Source organism: Equus quagga, chromosome 7 (assembly GCF_021613505.1).
Source record: "Equus quagga isolate Etosha38 chromosome 7, UCLA_HA_Equagga_1.0, whole genome shotgun sequence".
NCBI classification, from domain to species: domain Eukaryota; kingdom Metazoa; phylum Chordata; class Mammalia; order Perissodactyla; family Equidae; genus Equus; species Equus quagga.
Window position 1 is genome coordinate 79,898,890 of NC_060273.1, and position 17,645 is coordinate 79,916,534.

At 42.0% G+C, this 17,645-nt stretch overlaps 1 protein-coding gene across 1 annotated transcript in view; it reads right to left on the minus strand.

Moving 5' to 3' along the window:
- Positions 1 to 1,147: 1,147 nt before the first annotated feature.
- KDM3B (lysine demethylase 3B) overlaps positions 1,148 to 17,645 on the minus strand; it is a 56,164-nt gene continuing 39,666 nt past the window's right edge. The window contains exons 12-24 of the mRNA XM_046666254.1: positions 16,842 to 16,949; positions 15,618 to 15,745; positions 13,931 to 14,210; positions 12,929 to 13,185; positions 10,167 to 10,433; positions 9,188 to 9,359; positions 8,676 to 8,766; positions 8,448 to 8,578; positions 7,170 to 7,289; positions 5,545 to 5,684; positions 5,119 to 5,295; positions 4,483 to 4,617; positions 1,148 to 2,580 (exon numbers count right to left, since the gene is read on the minus strand). Coding sequence (XP_046522210.1) covers positions 2,500 to 2,580; positions 4,483 to 4,617; positions 5,119 to 5,295; positions 5,545 to 5,684; positions 7,170 to 7,289; positions 8,448 to 8,578; positions 8,676 to 8,766; positions 9,188 to 9,359; positions 10,167 to 10,433; positions 12,929 to 13,185; positions 13,931 to 14,210; positions 15,618 to 15,745; positions 16,842 to 16,949 — 2,087 coding nt within the window. The 3' untranslated portion in view covers positions 1,148 to 2,499. The remainder of the gene's footprint in view (positions 2,581 to 4,482; positions 4,618 to 5,118; positions 5,296 to 5,544; positions 5,685 to 7,169; positions 7,290 to 8,447; positions 8,579 to 8,675; positions 8,767 to 9,187; positions 9,360 to 10,166; positions 10,434 to 12,928; positions 13,186 to 13,930; positions 14,211 to 15,617; positions 15,746 to 16,841; positions 16,950 to 17,645) is intronic.

The following is a 17,645-nucleotide window of genomic DNA, read 5'->3' on the forward strand; positions in this document are numbered from 1 at the left end:
TTGGAAGAGGACCCACCCCCATCTGATTTGCTTTTTAGGTTGTCAGTTCCAAAGCTTCGCAGGGGAACAGAGCCTTGTTCTCAAAAGGTGGATACCCTGGGGCAGGGGAGTCAGATTCTCTTCAAACAGAGGGACTGGGAGAGGCCTGGGGTCCAGGTTGGAGATGGATCAGGGGCTCCAGTTCCACCCCCATCAGCAAGCACTGGCAGCAGTGGATGTCCTAATTCTGAAGACATTTATATCTAGAAAGTAGGCTAGCCTGCCTCTTGATTTTCACCAAAGCAACAAAGCTCCAACCTCTGCACCCACCCTTCCCCCATGCTTTCCTTTCCTGTCCCATTTCAAAGCTTCTGCATTCCTCTACCCTTTATGCCGAGGAGTAATCCTTTTGGTGATCACAGCATCAACTGTGCCCATCAGGCTGAAAGGACACGCTCAGAGTTCTGTATTTCAGTTACGGCCCTATTCAAACTCAGTATCCTTGAACCACACAATGGTCTATTTCCACCCTGATAATTGTATTTCCAGGCTCAAACACTTTGGAAGATGTTTTCCAACAGCCTCTAGAGAAGCAGCCTCTGATGACCCCTCTTGCTATTCTTTACAACTTCCTCTTCAAAAGGCCTTTTCTAATTGGAATGCAGTCTGTCCTCATCACCCCTAAAGCCACTTTAATTGCTGTCTGATAAACAAAAATAAATCCCATTTGGGTCTTCTGCCACCAACTCCGAGGTGGATCCAGGGCCATATGTTTCATACGTGGGCAGCCAGGCCTCCTGCTTTGAGGAACTCCAACATTCATTGCCCCAAACTTTGTTCAGGCCATCCCCCCATGGCCTTTTCCCCCCAGACTGCCTCAGGAAGGTGGGACCCCATCTTTCTCACTCCATTCACAGAGCATAAACTATGGAAAACCCATCTCTCTTCCCAAGTGGCCCCTTCCCTCACCCCCAAGCCCACAAACCACAATGACCTGGCACTTCCCTCTCCCAATTGGGCACAAATTCAGGAAGCAAAGCATAATAATTGGAGGCAGCAATGTAATGAAGATGTGAAAGTGAACCATCCTCCACCTCCAACCCCACCCTCAACCTGGCCTTGCTTTTTAGAATGGCTGGCACAGGAAAAATTTAGTCCACTCCAAACAGATTTGTTAGATTTTTAATAAGAACATGGAAATCCCAATCAGCCCTTCAACAAAATTAAAATACAGAAAGTGAAATTAAAAGTATTCTACAGTAAATGACTTTTATTAAAAAAAAAAAAAGTAACTGTGAACATATAAACAAGCCTGCAGGGCACTACAGTACAGCTGGAAAGAAGATAGATACATTTTCCAATGTACCTATGGGCCAATGAATTCCATCATTTTCAAATAAATTCTTAATAAAACTCCACTGAGTTGGAAAGTTTTACCGAAAATATTTCTGGACAAAAAACCCCCAAACCAAAAAGCCTGATGTAGGAAATCAAACTTTCCTTTGTATTTGGAACTTTAAGAGGAGTCCCAAGGGAACGCTGGTAGTAGGTGAAAATGGTTCCTGTAGTCACCAGTGTTTGTGTGTGTGGAATACACCACAGCTCAGACATGACAAAGTTCTTTCTCAGATGGCTGTTCCCTCAAGATAGGACTGAGATGGGGGTAGGGGGGTAACGGGGACTAAAAGAATCCTAAAAAGCCAATTCTTTTAAATTCTGCTTTGGCTGATTTTGTGCTATAATGGGCAGTTGACTTCTAAAAATCATATTTCTTCAAAGAGTTTTATCGAAAGGAAGACTAAATGTAATGTGCCTTTCCTCATAATCCAGGAAAACAACTGTGGTATTTCAAAAATTCTAAAAATATCTACTTTCATGAAATAGTAACTATTTCACTACAAACCTATTTTTCACTAAATACACACATTTCCTAATCCTGGAGCCTCCTGGGAAAAGCAGTGGGTTCTCCCTGGGTCCTATAAGACTCCAGTGTTCACGGGAAAGATTGTGGGGAATGGCTTCATCCCGTCTCCTGGGATGGGCTGTGTCAGAGGTCAAGTGCAGAATAACTGTCAGGCCTCCACCAGGCAGGTTTATGCAATTAGCCCCTACTTGTACCAGTTATGTGATTCCCCCTACTCCAAACACATTCCCACTTAACTAGGCACAAGAGAAAAAGAAAAGAAAGGTGTGCCCACATTCCTGGTTTCCACGAATCTCAAATCACGAGAATGTGCAGGAAAGCCCAGCGATGTTCAGGCAATGCAGAGTCCCAAAAGGCCACAGGATGGGGATGTGGCACCCTCGGCTTGGAGTCTGAAACTGTGTGTGTGAACAGTGACTTTCCTGTGTCAACCTTCAGTGTTGAGGCAGCGTAGAAAAGAGTGGCTGGAGAGTTTGTAATACTGACCACACTGGCTCCAAGTGAAGGCCTCTGCTCCAGCAGAGAACCCTGCCATTCCCTGTATGTGTTGTGAGTGAAAGACCTGCTTCACAGGGGAGTTTGGAATTTCTCCACACCTAAGACCTTGCCAGTTTGGATTCATGAGCCTTGAGGGTGCCAACAGCATCTTTCACTGCATGATAAATGATGTTCTTCACCTGGAGAGAGCAATCAGCACAGTCAGTTCATGGCAGCCCCATACTGTGTTCTGGAAACGAAAATGTATGTTCTACACTGACTATAATCCTACTGGTTAGTGAGGAAACCCTTCAACCAGGACTGCATGTTTCCCAAATCAATCCCAAAGATGATTTACAAGTCACGTAAGATATAAGATCTATATTTAAAAAAATGATTAAATCATTTGAAAGGTTATATGATCACCATCATCCATGTGCTTAGTGTGCTCAGCACTATTGCTAAGCTCTTTATGTGGACTTTCATTTAATCCTTACCATAATCCTATGAGGTAGAGTCTCTCATTCTCCCCACTTTACAGGTAAGAAACTGGGGAAACCAAGGTTCCATGGTTACGAATGCACTAAAACAATAGTGGGCAGGTAGGATTATTGGATATTCTTTCCCTTTGTGCTTAAATGCATTTTCCACTTTGTCTAAAAGGAACATAGATTATGTGTGAAGTAGGAAGATATAGTAAAAATTATTAAAGTGAACAGTCTTATTAAAATAAAATGAACAAGCTAAAGACAGTTTTAAACCAAGATGGTGACTATTTCTGGGAAGGGAAAGTGAGGAGATGGAATGGGGAAGGGTACATAGAGACTTCAACAATGTATATGTTGTATATGTATATATATATGATGCTTTATTCCTTAAACTGAGTGATGGACACACAAGTGCCCTTACGCTATTCTCTATTAAATTTTTTGTGTTTATTCAACAAATATTTAGTGAGTTCCCACTATGTGTCAGATATTGTGCTAGGGAAAAGCAGTGAATAAAACAGTAAAATCCCTGCCTTCATGAAGCTTAAATAGCTTACGTTCTAGCAGGGATACAAATAAACAGATAAAATACATGGTATGTTAGATGGTAAAAAATATACCAGAAAAAATAAAGCAGTGACAGAGGACTGGGAGTGCTGGAGGTGACATGTTAAAAGTAGAGACCTGATGGAGGTGGGGTCTGAAATATGTGTACTTGAATATCTCCACTATATCTATAATATCAATGTTATCTATTTATCAATGTGATTGTACTTTGTATAACAACTTTAATAATTTTCAAAAAGGAATAGCAAAACAGATCAGACTCAGGGTTTAAGGTGATTTAATCTACCAGCAGCCAAGAAAAATCTACAACCGCATTGGTCACTGACCAAAGAAGACACACCTGAGTCACAGGCATGATGGAGGAAAACAGGCCACAAGTGAGAGGCTGGAAGAGTATATATTTATACTGCTGAAGTTCTGCCTGGGGAATCATGCTTCCTTATTCTTTTTCTTTTCATGCCACCTAAAGCACCCAAGTGTATTAACAATGAAATTCTGCCCTTAAAGTTGCAATCCATTTCGGGAGCAGAGGAAAACCTAATCTGATTGTCCAGCTTAGATCTATAAGGGGGGAACAATCCTCACCCTGTGAGTACAATTCTTAGGGCATGGATTGCAGTCTCTAGGAGGGATCTAAGGAATTGAGTCTGCACAGAAATGTGCTGTCAGGAGCAGCTTGGGGGAAATACCCCCTCTCAGAAACATGCTTTAGCACACACTGCCACAGTGCTTTTCCCAGTGACTGGGAAAGTCAGCCTAGTCAGTTACTGACACTGACACACTGTATCTCCCAGGGGCAGAGAAATAGAAGACTGTCCGTGGAAATGAATAGGTTAAAAGATGAGTATTCTCTAAAGGCAACCTGAAGGGGATTGATTAAATACCTCCTGGTATGGAAGGACTCCATACCCCCAGACATAGTTCCCTTAGTCACCTTTCCACAGCATACTGCCCAGAGAATACCCTCAGAAAGCAGAATGTGCCTCCTGTGTAGGTAGCTGAGTAGGAGAAGAGAAAACAGAATGGGGGGAAGGAGGAGTTAGTTACCTGCAGTTTATCCTCATGGTTTGTGTGAGTGTTAGAGAGATGCCTGAATTCCTGCGTCAGGCGGAAACAGTGCTTTACATGTTCTGGAGATACAAAGTCTTCTGCTACTTTTATGCAACTGTATAAATTGTGCACCTGGGAGGGGAAAAAAGTACAGAGGGAAAACATCAGGCATTAGAGATTCAATAACACATGGAAAATGTCCATGATATATTTAAAATTTAAAAAAGCTTCAAAAATAATACTCCTTTTTTATAAAAACAAATGCAGAAAAACTCTAAGTATAAATTTATAAATAAAAATGTTAGTATTCGCACAGAAAGGGACCTGGAAAAATCTATCCCAAACTGTTAACAGTCGGCTACCTTTACAGAAGGAGGACGAGGGGATTGAAAGGGATATGGCACAGGTAGCTGGGCTGAGACTTTCACTTTTTCTTTAACAGGCTCCATTGTTCAAAAATTTTTAAATGAGCATTTAAAATTATGTAGAAGAAAATTAAAAAGCAAAAATAAGTTGCAGTTTAAGCGCAATCAGTCTAATCCAGCCATTTATATCTATTGCCAGATTAGCAAGAAAATCAGAAAAATGGAAGCCCATGGAACTGTGGAGCCCAACTCCCAAATTGGAACCCACCTGGTGAGGGGCTCCAGCAGGTATGAAGACAGCATCTCCCAGGAACTGAACGATGGCCCAGCCTTGCACACCATACTCCTCATAGAGTCGCTTACGGAGAGTCTGGTCCAGGTACCAACTTTGGTCATGAATTGGGTCATGATCAGGGGGATTCTCTTGGCCTTGCTCTTCTCCAACCTGAAGTCATGACCAAAACCCAAAGATGGAAAAATCAATAAATACATAACAATAATTAATAGCATAAATCCAAATTGCAGCAGCACAATGTCCCTAGTGGGCCAAAGCTTCTGCTTTATTCTAGTCAAAATCCTCTAAGTGTGAATTCAGGTCTTTGGGGCATTTTGACAAGAGGTACAGGTCTTTAATACCAAGGGACTCCACATAAGAAATCCTAGGCAGGCTGTCTCAGCACCCCCAGAGGCATACCTTTCGGAGTAGCTCCCGGATCTTCTCTGCATCCTTGGCTGCATAGATGTGCCACAAAGCACCAGGCTTCTCCTTTCCGTCGTGAATCCTCTGCTTTGTCACCTCATCAGCATCTCCCTCGTCAATTGTCTTGAGTACCTCTGAAAAGAGCAAAATGACACATTTCAATGAACCAGTCATTTCAGAACCTGCAAGTGAAGCAAAATATCCAATTCAAACAAGTTTAGTCTCCACTATTCTCCATCTCTCTGGAGTAATAAGATAAAATCAAAGAATCAAAACTCATATTGGTCTAAGCTTCCTATACACAGGAAGCATAACACTAAATCTTCCTTACTTAATAGAGACTCAGCATTTTTTGGAGGTATAGTTTTCCTTTAAAACATATTTCTTCCTGAAACTGTGTAGTCATACCTTATGTTTAAATTGTAGGTTATTTCCTGCTCTAAGTAGATGGACTCTATGTACTTTCTCAAGACCTCTTCAACTCTAGAATTCTATAGATTTAAGGCCACAAAGCATAAAGCTTCTTTGGCAAGTTAAGATAGCTGGCTTCTAATGCTTGTTTGTTACAGTCCCTTAAAAGACAACATAATGGAAGGATCTGCAGGTGTGCAGCATCAAAAGCAAATATGTGGTAGGAAATATACCAAAGTAATGACATTAATTATCCCTGAATCTTGAGATTTTGAGTTTTTGTCTTCATTGTTTTATTTCTTATTTTTTTAAAGATTGGCACCTGAGCTAATATCTGTTGCCAATCCTTTTCTTCTTTGTCTTTGTCTTCTTCTTCTCCCCAAAGCCCCCCAGCACATAGTTGTATATTCTAGTTGCAGTTTCTTCTGGTTGTGTTATGTGGGATACCGCCTCAGCATGGCTTATGAACGGTGCCATGTCGGTGCCCAGAATCTGAACAGGTGAAACCATGGGCTGCCGAAGCAGAGTGCATGAACTTAACCACCTGGCCACGGGACCAGTCCCTTATTTTCTTCTTTAAAATTGTCTAGGTCAGGGCCCAGGGTTTCACCGGTTTGGATCCTGGGCATGGACCTAGCACTGCTCATCAAGCCATGCTGAGGTGGAGTCCCACATAGCAGAGCCAGAAGGACCTACAACTAGAATATACAACTATGTACTGGGGGGCTTTGGGGAGAAGAATAAGAAAGAGAAGAAAAAAAATTGTCTGTTTTCTAAAACTTTCATAATTAACACATATTTTCACACTGAGAGATGGCAGGGAGAGCAAATGCAGCAAAATATCATTTTTATGGTTCCTTTCTGTGCAAGTGACCTGGCTCTGCCCTCTGTCACCCCACAGCTAATCTGGCTGATGGACCAAGTAGGCCAGTTTGCCCTTTCTTCGAGCCTCTTTGTGAGGCTACACACTCAGTGGAAAACAGCAGCATTCCCATAAAGAGAATAATTCTGGTCAAAGATACACAAGTAGCACTCTTCTCTGCTAGAACCTCCCTTTGTCTAGCAACATCTACTGGGCACCTACTATGCATCAGGCCTGGTTGAGATTTAAGGACAAGCCACTGGCCTTGGCTGAGGAAGAAGATACCTAATTCTACTCCTGAGGCCAAGCCTTACCAACCTGAAGCAGTGGGTTCTAGGAATCGTACCTTCATCATGAGCACCCTCCCCGATGGGGATCCCAACATACACCATCACATTAACTGCATCAGACACATCTAAGTGAAGATTTGTTGTGCCAACTCTTCTGTCTTCTGCTGTTATCAAGCCTGAAGGTAAAAGGAAGATATGAAAGGTGAAAGGGCAATATTCTGAAGAATCCATGGAGACCCTACAAGTGAAAAAATACTCAAAGATGTTCTTAAATGAGTAACATTGAGAGAGTGAAGTGTATCTGTTTATCAAGAAATCATTCTCCTCATCTCTTTTCTAGTGTTTTAAGGCTGTTTTCTAGCTCAGTTGACACTATTATTAGCTTTGGCCATTGAACCAATTCCACTCTCTAAAAATGACCTCTCCTTCAAAAGCAAAACAGATATGGACATTAGTGTCTTTCAAATAAAGCTTGGTTTTCACAGTGATGTAGGACATTATTGTGACTTCACAAAGAGCTGGCTCGGTAGCATGGCACTCAGACTTCTTCACTTTTTTTTTTTTTTTTTGAGGAAGATTAGCTCTGAGCTAATATCTGCTGCCAATCCTCCTCTTTTTTGCTGAGGAAGACTGGCCCTGAGCTAACATCTGTGCCCATCTTCCTCTCCTTTATATGTGGGATGCCTGCCACAGCATGCCTTGCCAAGCGGTGCAATGTCCACACCTGGGATCCAAACTGGTGAACTCCGGGCCACCAAAGTGGAACGTGTGAACTTAACCGCTGTGCCCGGGCAGGCTGGCCCCTTCACTATTATTTTATCAAGTCTCTTGAAAGCTAAGACTCATGTCTCCTCGGATAGAATTTTTGAGGGGCTGGCCCCATGGACGAGTGGTTAAGTTTGCGCGCTCTGCTGCAGGCGGCCCAGTGTTTCGTTGGTTCGAATCCTGGACACAGACATGGCACTGCTCATCAAACCATGCTGAGGCAGCGTCCCACATGCCACAACTAGAAGGACCCATAACAAAGAATATACAACTATGTACCAGGGGGCTTTGGGGAGAAAAGGAAAAAATAAAATCTTTAACAAAAAAAAAAAAAAAAGAATTTTTGAGAGGAAACTTTCTCACTACTGGAGATATACAAGCTTATGGACTGGGTCCATATGGATGTTACTCAAATCAATATGACAAAAGCAAACATATTCAAAACCATCCTGGATACTATTAACTTCTACAGCACTTGTCACTTGCCCTCTATCATCTCTACACTCCCTCTATAGGTGAAATGGAAATAATAGTGTTCAAAATGGGCAACTATGGCCTCTCCCTCATACCGTAGGCATTGTACATCTTGGGGCCCAGATCGGGCCTTACAAAGTAGCTGGGTAGCCTCGAGGCCAGATTGAGCCGGCCATCTCGTTTCGTATATTCTGGCAGAGGAAGGTTCTCCATCAGATCTTCAAACCTACAAAAAAGGGGCAAAGTTCACTTTTCTGTGATTACTTTGTGAAGGCTTCAGCAAGGCACAAGTCTCTCAAGATGACCCACTGTAGTTCACTAACCTTGTTGGCATCATGTCCCGAAAATCTTCCCCAGGAGGCCAGTCCTTGAGTTTGAGCACCATTGGCTGCCCATCTTCTGACCTTAATCGCTCTGGAAGACAGAAAGCACTCCCACAAACATCTGCTGGGTTGGCTGCTGCCTGATTTTCCAGTAACTAAATGTTGTAGGAGACCAAGCTCTTATTTTCAGACTTATAAACCCCCGTAATGGACTAGATGGGCTTTCTTCTCCTCACTCACTACTTTAGTACATGCTATATTTTTCCATCTCACAGGGATTCAAGCCCCCTTCCACTGAGTGAAAGTGCTCCACACACCCTGTGGAATTACATGCTTAAGCCCAGGTGTGCTCTGGGGACCATGTGATTGCTATGCAAGTTACCTGGCTGGCACCAGGAAAGAATGTTCCTCCCACCAAGAGGATGTAATTTGTCATTCCAGGGGCAGGGCTGGGCATATAGATGCTTACTTTCTAGTCTGCTATTACTGAACCAGATATCAAAGCTACTTACTGCATATGATCTCAAAGCCATCCCAGAAATCCCGAACTTTCACATCAGAAATTATAGCACAATTCCTGCAGTTCACCAAGTCCACATCCTGGTCTCCAAATTCCTGGCTAAAGGCTTCTGGTTTCCAGAGTTCAGACCTGAGCTTTTTATGTACCCCTGAAACCAGCACTGGCTGTGGAAACAAAAATATCCCAATCGGAGGCATTTAGGAAATACTTTTAGCTCAGGGCTAAGGAACAGAATAGGAGGGTTTCCTGGGGACGACCTTGTCTTCTCCATGATGATTTATTGTTCCTTCCCAGTTTCAGAATCTATGGATTTCTACATGCCAAGTATAACAAATGGAAACTATTTCTACTCCATTATTATACTTGGTTCTCACCCTGGGGTGCATGCCACAGAAATCACTTCTGCTGCCCTGGTATCTACCACTATTTTGAGGTGAGAGGACAAAAAGCTGACAAATGCACCTTTGAGAATACGTCCCCACATCTAGAATAAAAAACTATCCAGACAATTCTATAACCTCCCCCTTCCTCAATCACCTCCTAAAGTATAAAAATCAGGAAATGTTATCACACTATCACACAAACTTGTGTGGCCTTGAAACATTTACTTAGAAAAGTACCCCCTACCTACATCCACCTTCGCCTCACCCCATATCACACGTAAGGATTTTCCTCTAAAGGTGTCATTAATGCCAGATTGCCACCTCACAGGAATTTCAACTGCCCTTTTAAGAACACAGAGCTACACAGCTTAGAAATAAAAGGATCCACAATGTATTTTTAGGAATCTTCTGATTTTTAAAAATCCAAGAAAACTTGAAGTAGCAAGGCTGTCTACAACAAACTTCCTTTGTCTAAATCTCCCTGGCAAAAAATCTGCCAGAGAGGACTGGAACTATCCTGGTAGCTGTGGTGGGCAGGCAGACAGGCAGGCAGACAGCTAGCCCTGGGAACTACTTATTCTTGCTTACCTGGCCTTGCTTCCAACACTCCCGGAAGATCTTCCAATTGTTTTTGTTGCTAGGGTCATGGAGACACAGAAGTCTCCCATCACAGAGCCAGGAGTGAGAGGTATGGGGGTCCAACACATTTAACCCCATCACCATCTCCTTTACCTCCTTTTGGGTATCAGTCAAGTTACAGGCCCGCTTTGCAGCATCTGAGGTTTTCTTATTTTCTACCACTGAGGCAATGATGTGGTCGAGGAAGTTGGGTAGGCTGGCCTTGTTCTTTACTCCCTGCCAGACACAAATCCATCAGGTAAGTTTGAAGCACCACAAAAAAAGCATTCAAAGAATTGTCTCACAGTTATATTTACAAGAAAGAGTTCTGATCTACCTGATTAAATTTCATAAAAGTTACTGAAATGTCTTTTGTAATTGGAGGGGGGAGTGAGTCTGTTAGGTCAACATCTTAAATTTCCCTATCCTTCATATTTTGCTCTACATTTATGAAAGAAAAGTATAGAAAGATCTCCTGTGCCTCAAGAGATTTGAGACCTAAGAAATATCTTTGACATTTAACTTGTTTTAAGCATATACATGTAGACTGCAGGGATCACACCCCAATAAAGAGGTGTACCAGAGTATCCGAGGGGAACTACATGTTCTGAAAATAGTCCCCTACTGCCCATTCTTCCCCTGCTGCCACCTCACTGAGAATTTCTCATGTTTTAGCTGATGGGAAAGCTCAGGCCCAGAGATGAAAGCAACATACCCCTGAGGTCACAGAACTGAAGGAGGGGAAGGGCTTTGTAAACTGGATAATCCTGTACCTCAAGTATTACTAATCATTATCTCTATAGAGTACACGTAATAATATACATCCAGGGAAAATTAAAAAAGAAAAAGGAGAATTGGGGGTCAAGCAGGTAAAAAATAGAGCCCAAAGTAATCTTTTTTTTTTAAGTCACTTATCCAAAAGAGAAACAACCTACATTGTACAGGGCTCAACCACCCATAGTTCATTAAGTTTCAGCCATTAATCATAAAATAGAATGAGAAACATGTTTATGTACTTGTTCAAAATTATTTCCAAGATATATAAACTGAAAACAGAAAAGTAATTGTGCAGAACATTTGTGTAAAAAGGGGGGAAAAACTATATATACATGATAACATCATTGAAAGGACACTCATGAAACAACAGTGACCTCCAGAAAGGGAAACAGGTGGCTGGGAGATAATGGTGGGAAGGAGACTTTTCACTGTATCTTTTAAATTTTGTACCTTGTGAATCCATTCATTCAGTAAATGCTTACTAAACACCTACTGTGTATCAAACACTGGCACTAGGGATATAGTGGTCAATAAAACAGTCAAAACTGCCTTTAGCACAACCAGAGGCACTCACAACTAGAATATGCAACTATGATCCCACAACTAGAAGGACCTGCAACTAAGATATACAACTATGTACCAGGGGGTTTGGGAAATAAACCAGGGGAAAAAAAAAAAAGAATATGCAACTATGTACTGGGGGGCTTTGGGGAGAAGGAAAAAAAAAAAAAGATTGGCAACAGATGTTAGCTCAAGTGCCAATCTTTAAAAAAAACAACTGCCTTTAAAGAGAGGCGAGACAGATAATAAATAAAACACACAGTAAGTCAGATGGTAATAAGCGCTATGGAAAAAATAAGTGCAGAGAAAACCAATTTGAGTGAAGGATGGGAGTGGGAAGGACTTTTTAAAAGAGTGATCTAAGAAGGCTTACTGAGGAGGTAGCATTTCAGGAGGGGGCAGAGGAAGTTGATGAAGCAAGCCATCTAGTTACATGGGAAAGTTCTAGGTGGAGGAAAGGATAAGGGCAAAGGCTCTCAAGATGGAGCAGGCCGAGCCATGCTCAAGGAACAGCAAGGAGGTGGGTGTGGCTGAGGTGCAGTGAACAAGAGGAAGAGCGGTAGCTGAAGTCAAAGAAGTGAGGGGAAGATGCACATAGGACTGGAGCCTTATAGTTCACTGAAAGGACCCTGATTATATTATGAGAAACAGGAAGACCTTGAAGGATTTTAAGCAGAGGTGACATGATTTGACTTACATTTTAAAAGGATCACAATAGCTGCTAGGATGAAAATAGACTGTAGAGTGGAAAGGGAAGAAATAAAAGGGACTGGTAAGGATTTCACTGCAAAAATTCAGGCAAGAGAGGATGCTGGCTCAGAAAAGAGAGGAAGCAGTGGAGCTGATGAGAAATGGGTGGACTCTGAACACATTTTGAAGATCAAACTGAAAGGATCTGTTGACAGATTAGATATGAAATGTGAGAGAGGGGAGTCCCAAATGATTCCAAGATTTTTGGCTGAGCGATTGGAAGAATGGAGATGCCACTGACCAAGAGAGGAAAACTACAGGAGCAGGCTTACAGGCAGACGATCAGGAGTGTGCTCTCAGATGTGCTAGGTTGAACTGTTTATTAGATACTCAAGAGAATATGCTATGGAGGTACTGCCTAGGTAAAAAAAAAAATGTAATGTCTGTCAAGAAAATAAAGTGATTTCTGCTGCTGATTGCAAAATTTCAATGTCTCAATTTCTACTGACTTCCTAACACGGCACAAAAGGTTCACTACTTAAAAGGATCACAAACATTCCCAAAACTTCATGTAAAGAGAGATCTTGTCAGCTGGACAATGCAGAGAACACAAGTCACCCACATACCCTCTAACCCAGTTATCAGATCTCTGATGGTTTTCATGGAAAAGCAGCAAAGCCTAGAGCCTTAGAGAGGACACTTACTGCTGAGGATGTAGAGAAGACCGGGGGGAAGGGTATGCCTGTGTCCAGAGGGGTTTGAGGAAGCTTTCCGGGCCCGGAGTGAAGGAGGTCTCGAAGGCTAGAGCCTTCAGTTTTGTTGTTGGAGGCAGTGGGACCCAGTAACAGACTGTTAAAAAGCTTTGGAGTCAACGGAGAGACCTTTGCAGTGGAGTTGAACGAGTCCAGCCCAAAGGGTGAATGAGACTCTTTATTGAGCACCGACCTCAGGGACCCTGCTTCTGTAAGAATATAACCAGGAACAGCATTAGGCATGGCAAGGAATACCCAGCAGGCAACTGACTCCTAAAAATCAGTCAAGTTGGGAAGGAGGGAAGACTCTCCCCTCCCCTGCCCCCCAAACTACGTACGGTTTGTCTGGGCCAAGCCTGATGAGCTATGACTACGGCAGGTCTCATGGCCAAGGAGAAGCTCTCCTACTTCTTCCTTTCTTTTCCAGATCTGGATTTCAAACTTCCTTTTGTTCCCATCCATCTTTCGTCTCCCTCACTTTCTAAGACAGTGTTTCTTCAAGTGGGTTTCCAGAATACTTGTATTGGAATCACCTGGAGTGCTTGTTAAAAATGGAGATTCTTGGTCTTACTCTAAGTGATCCTCATTTAATAGTTTTGGTGGGGCACAGGAATCTGCATTTTTAACGATTCCCCAGGTGATTCTTGTGCCCATTGAAAACTAAGTCTAGCCCTCAACCCTGGCTGTATAACAGAACCATCTGGGAAACTTGTTAAAAGCCTTGTATCAGTTCTGACTAAAGAGGTCTGGGATAGAGCCCAGGCATGTGACTTTAAAAAAAAAAGCTCCACTTCTAGAAGGAAGGTGAAAGAGATTCCCTCATTTTATGTGATCAGCCAGAGAAAACAAGTGGCATGTTTCATAAATGTGGATGGTAATGTGTGAGCTTGAAGAATCCCAGAATAACTCAAGTGTTCCACCCATAGGCAGGACAGAGGCTTGTGTGTATCTCACCTTTTGTTTCTTCTTTAGCCTTTTGAGTTGCTAAATCCGCCAGCCAGTGCAGGGCAGAGGAGGGTGGGGCTGTGTCAGGGCAAGGGGGCCTGATGGCTTTTAGCTCACTATTGCTATTTGATGCCGAACTGTCTGCTTTCAGAGGCTCATCAGATCTGATGTCAGTGCCGTCAGCTTTGGGAAGGTGGTCAGGCTCTGGAGTTGTTACTGCTGCAGATCCTCCTCCGCCTGAGAAGGGGGTTTCATTTCCAGAAGAGGCACTAGGGTTTATGCTAGGAAGCTAAAGCACAGAAGACCAACATGGTTAGAAAGCTGTCCTTGTGTAGAAAAAATAAAACGCTATGTATGTCAATTTTTTCTCAATAAAACTGGAAAACAAAACAAAACAAACAAACGCAAATAGTAATAATGCTGACACTAAATAGATCTGGAAAAACAGTCTGAAACCGTCCCATAAACTGCTATTTCATTCATTCATTAATTTAACATATATTTATTGAGTCCTATGACACGATAGAAACTATGCTAAGTTCTGTGGAAAGAGCAGTGAACAAGACTTGAAAATAAAAGTTTTTAGCATGCCTGAGGCTCAATTTCTGCGATGGCAAATTGGTGATTAGAACTTGACTTCAGACAGCTATTCTGAGGATTAAATGAGATACTATATGCCAAGAGCTTAGCATAGTGCCTGGCACACATAAATGTTCAATAAATGTTTATTATTCTATTACTGAGTTTTCCAGATGATTTACTCTAATGTCAACTCTACTGAAAATATATCTTGAGGTCCTCAGGATTAATCCCTGAGCCTCTTACTGACCACGTATTAGCAGTGTTCCTGGAAGGGCCTCCAAATGTAAGCAGTTAGTTGTGTGCGTGTGTGTGTGTGTTTTTAAAACAGCCTCTTGTCCAAAATAGTCACCATCAAACTGGCATGACCTCCACCTCTGACAGAGCAATGAGAAAACCACGCCTCTCTCTGGAGGCTTGGGATTGCTTTCAGGGTACAATGATCCCAGCTCAGCAAGCCAATCGTCATATTTCTGTCCTCTGTAGCTAACACAACAAGGACAGGGACAATGCACACAGATAGTACTGTATTCCTAGTAACCTTTTTAATAATCTTCACCTCTACAAGGACCCTGAGGTATAAATCGTGATAAGATGCAAAGAATCTTCGTGGTTTTTGTCTCCTTGTTTTGGCACGGAAGACTGGCCCTGAGCCAACAGCTGTTGCCAATCTTCTTCTTTTTTCTTTTCTCCCCAAAGCCCCAGTGCATAGTTGTATATCCTAGTTTTAGGTCATACTAATTCATTCATGTGGGATGCTGCCACAGCATGGCCTGATTAGCAGTAGGTCTGTGCCCAGGATCCGAACTGACACACCCCAGACGACTGAAGCGGAGTGTCCAAACTTAACCACTAGGCCACAGGGCCGGCCCCACTCTTTGTGCTATTTATTAACCAAGTCTGAATTGGTTTTAAAGATGAAGAAGAGAAATTCGTACTAGTCAGGGGGATTAAAATTCCTTGAGTAACTCTTTTTGGGTTCTCTCTAGAAAGGCTTCCCATCTCCTAATTCCCCAGGAATCCTACAGGATCCTGGCACAACAGAGGTGAAAACGAGGCATTTCCTGGTACTAAGATCTTAAGTTTCACTCAGTTATACCCACTCACATCACTTTACCTGTGACATCCCATTGGTGACAGCAGGTCTCAACACAGATTTGTTTTGCCGACTGATACAAGGGCAGTTTGCTTTAATTCCCCACTTGCCCCGAGCAGCGTGTACCATGTCTCCAATATTGTAAAGAGCTGGAAAAAAGACAATAATAACAATAAACATTAGAATGCTTACATGCATCAGGCATTGTGCTAAGGACCTCATTTAATCTCCCTCGATCCTTACCACATTTCAATGAGGTAGCAGCTTTTTCCCTCAATTCTTGATCATGAAACTGAGACTCAGAGAAGTTAGGTTGTTCGCTCAAGTACATGTAAGTGGTAAATGGAAGTATTAAGACTTTAACCCAGGTAGATCTAGCCCTAAAGCTCTGTGCACTCTTAACCACTAAGCGCCACATTCTCTTCCCTCCTCCAGTAAACATTAACAAGGTGTCCTCCAGGAGAAAGTCTAGGGGTAGGTTCCTTAATGTTCAAGAGTACGTAAACATTTTGAATTGTGTACTTGAGATTTATGTACTTTGCTGTAAGTTATACCTAAAGAAAAAGAAAAAGTGAAAAAACAAAAAAAAAGATCAATGTAAACTTTACACAAACCTTTAATCAACGCTTGGACCAGCAGGGAGCAGGTATCCTACCACTGCATTGAGGGAGCCCTTCTGCTTGGAAGTACTGGGTATAAAGGATGCAGGGGGTGCCCCCTGCAACACTTTCTTAAGTAGAAGAGAAAACAGGCAGTAATTTTGCAGATTCACCATCTTCAATGCCTGTATGTTAATAGAAGTGTGGAAGCTGGAAATACAGACTTTCTGGAGGAATCACAGAAGTAAACTGGGACTGCGACACAAATGCGACCATTTGTTCCTACTGTTAAGCTGCCTTCTTCATGGATTCAAGAGATTTGGTTAGCTTCAACTGGATTTTATAAGTCTAAAACCAAAGGTCTTTCTGAAAATGTGGAGACTGGCTTCTTCTATTCTGGTCCTGCCAACCAAAGCCATGTAAAATATTATCTGGAAAAGTAGCCAACCTCTCCGACCAGAAAGGTGAAGCAAAGTATGTGTAGTGGCTACATATAATCTAACATATATATCTAAAAATTCAAATTCTCAGAGAAATCTGTGAGGCTTAAAAAAAATCAGGCTGAGATAAACCATTTCACCAAATTTTATGGTGTGTGAGTAAAACATTTTTTTCCCTACCAAATCTAAAAAAGTAATTTCTTTACCTGTGCCAGGGATGATCTGTGTGGGCATGAGATTCTCTGGTTCATGGGACTGCCCCTTTGCACACTTCAACCAGGAGAAAACCTCTTCATCACCCATCTCTTCTGTCTCTGAAATGGAAATAAAATGACTTCACTCTTTTAATGAGGGTCACAAGATGTACCCCTCTCAGTGAGTCGGAGTTTCAGACCCTAAAGGCCAGTTTTCTCATGGGCCAAAGAAGATAGCTAACTTTAAAAAAATCTGCTTCACTGATGTATAATTTACATATAATAAATCCAACAATTTAAAGTGTGTACTTTGATGAATTTCCACAAATGTATACAGTTGTATAAACACTATCACAATCATGAAATAGAACATTTCCATCCCCTTCCTAAAGTTCCCTCGAGCCCTTTGCAGTCAATACACCTCTCTTCAACCCCTAGCCACCTGATCAACTTTCTAACATTAAAGTTTTGCTTTTTCTAGAATTTCACATAACTGAAAGCATACAGTATATAGTCATTTGTGTTTGGCTTCTTTCATTTAGCATGACTTTGAGATTCACCCATATTGTTGTATGTATCAGTAATTCATTCCTTTTTATGGTTGAGTAGTATTCCATATGGTATGGATGTACGACATTTTGTTTACTCATTCATCTGCTGGTGGACATTTAAATTGTTTCCAATTTTTGGCTATTACGAATAAAGCTGCTATAAACATTCAAGTACAAGTCTTTGTATGGACACCTTTTCATTTCTCTTATAAATACCTAGGAGTGGAATGCTGGGTCATATGGTTATTTTATGTTTAAATTTATA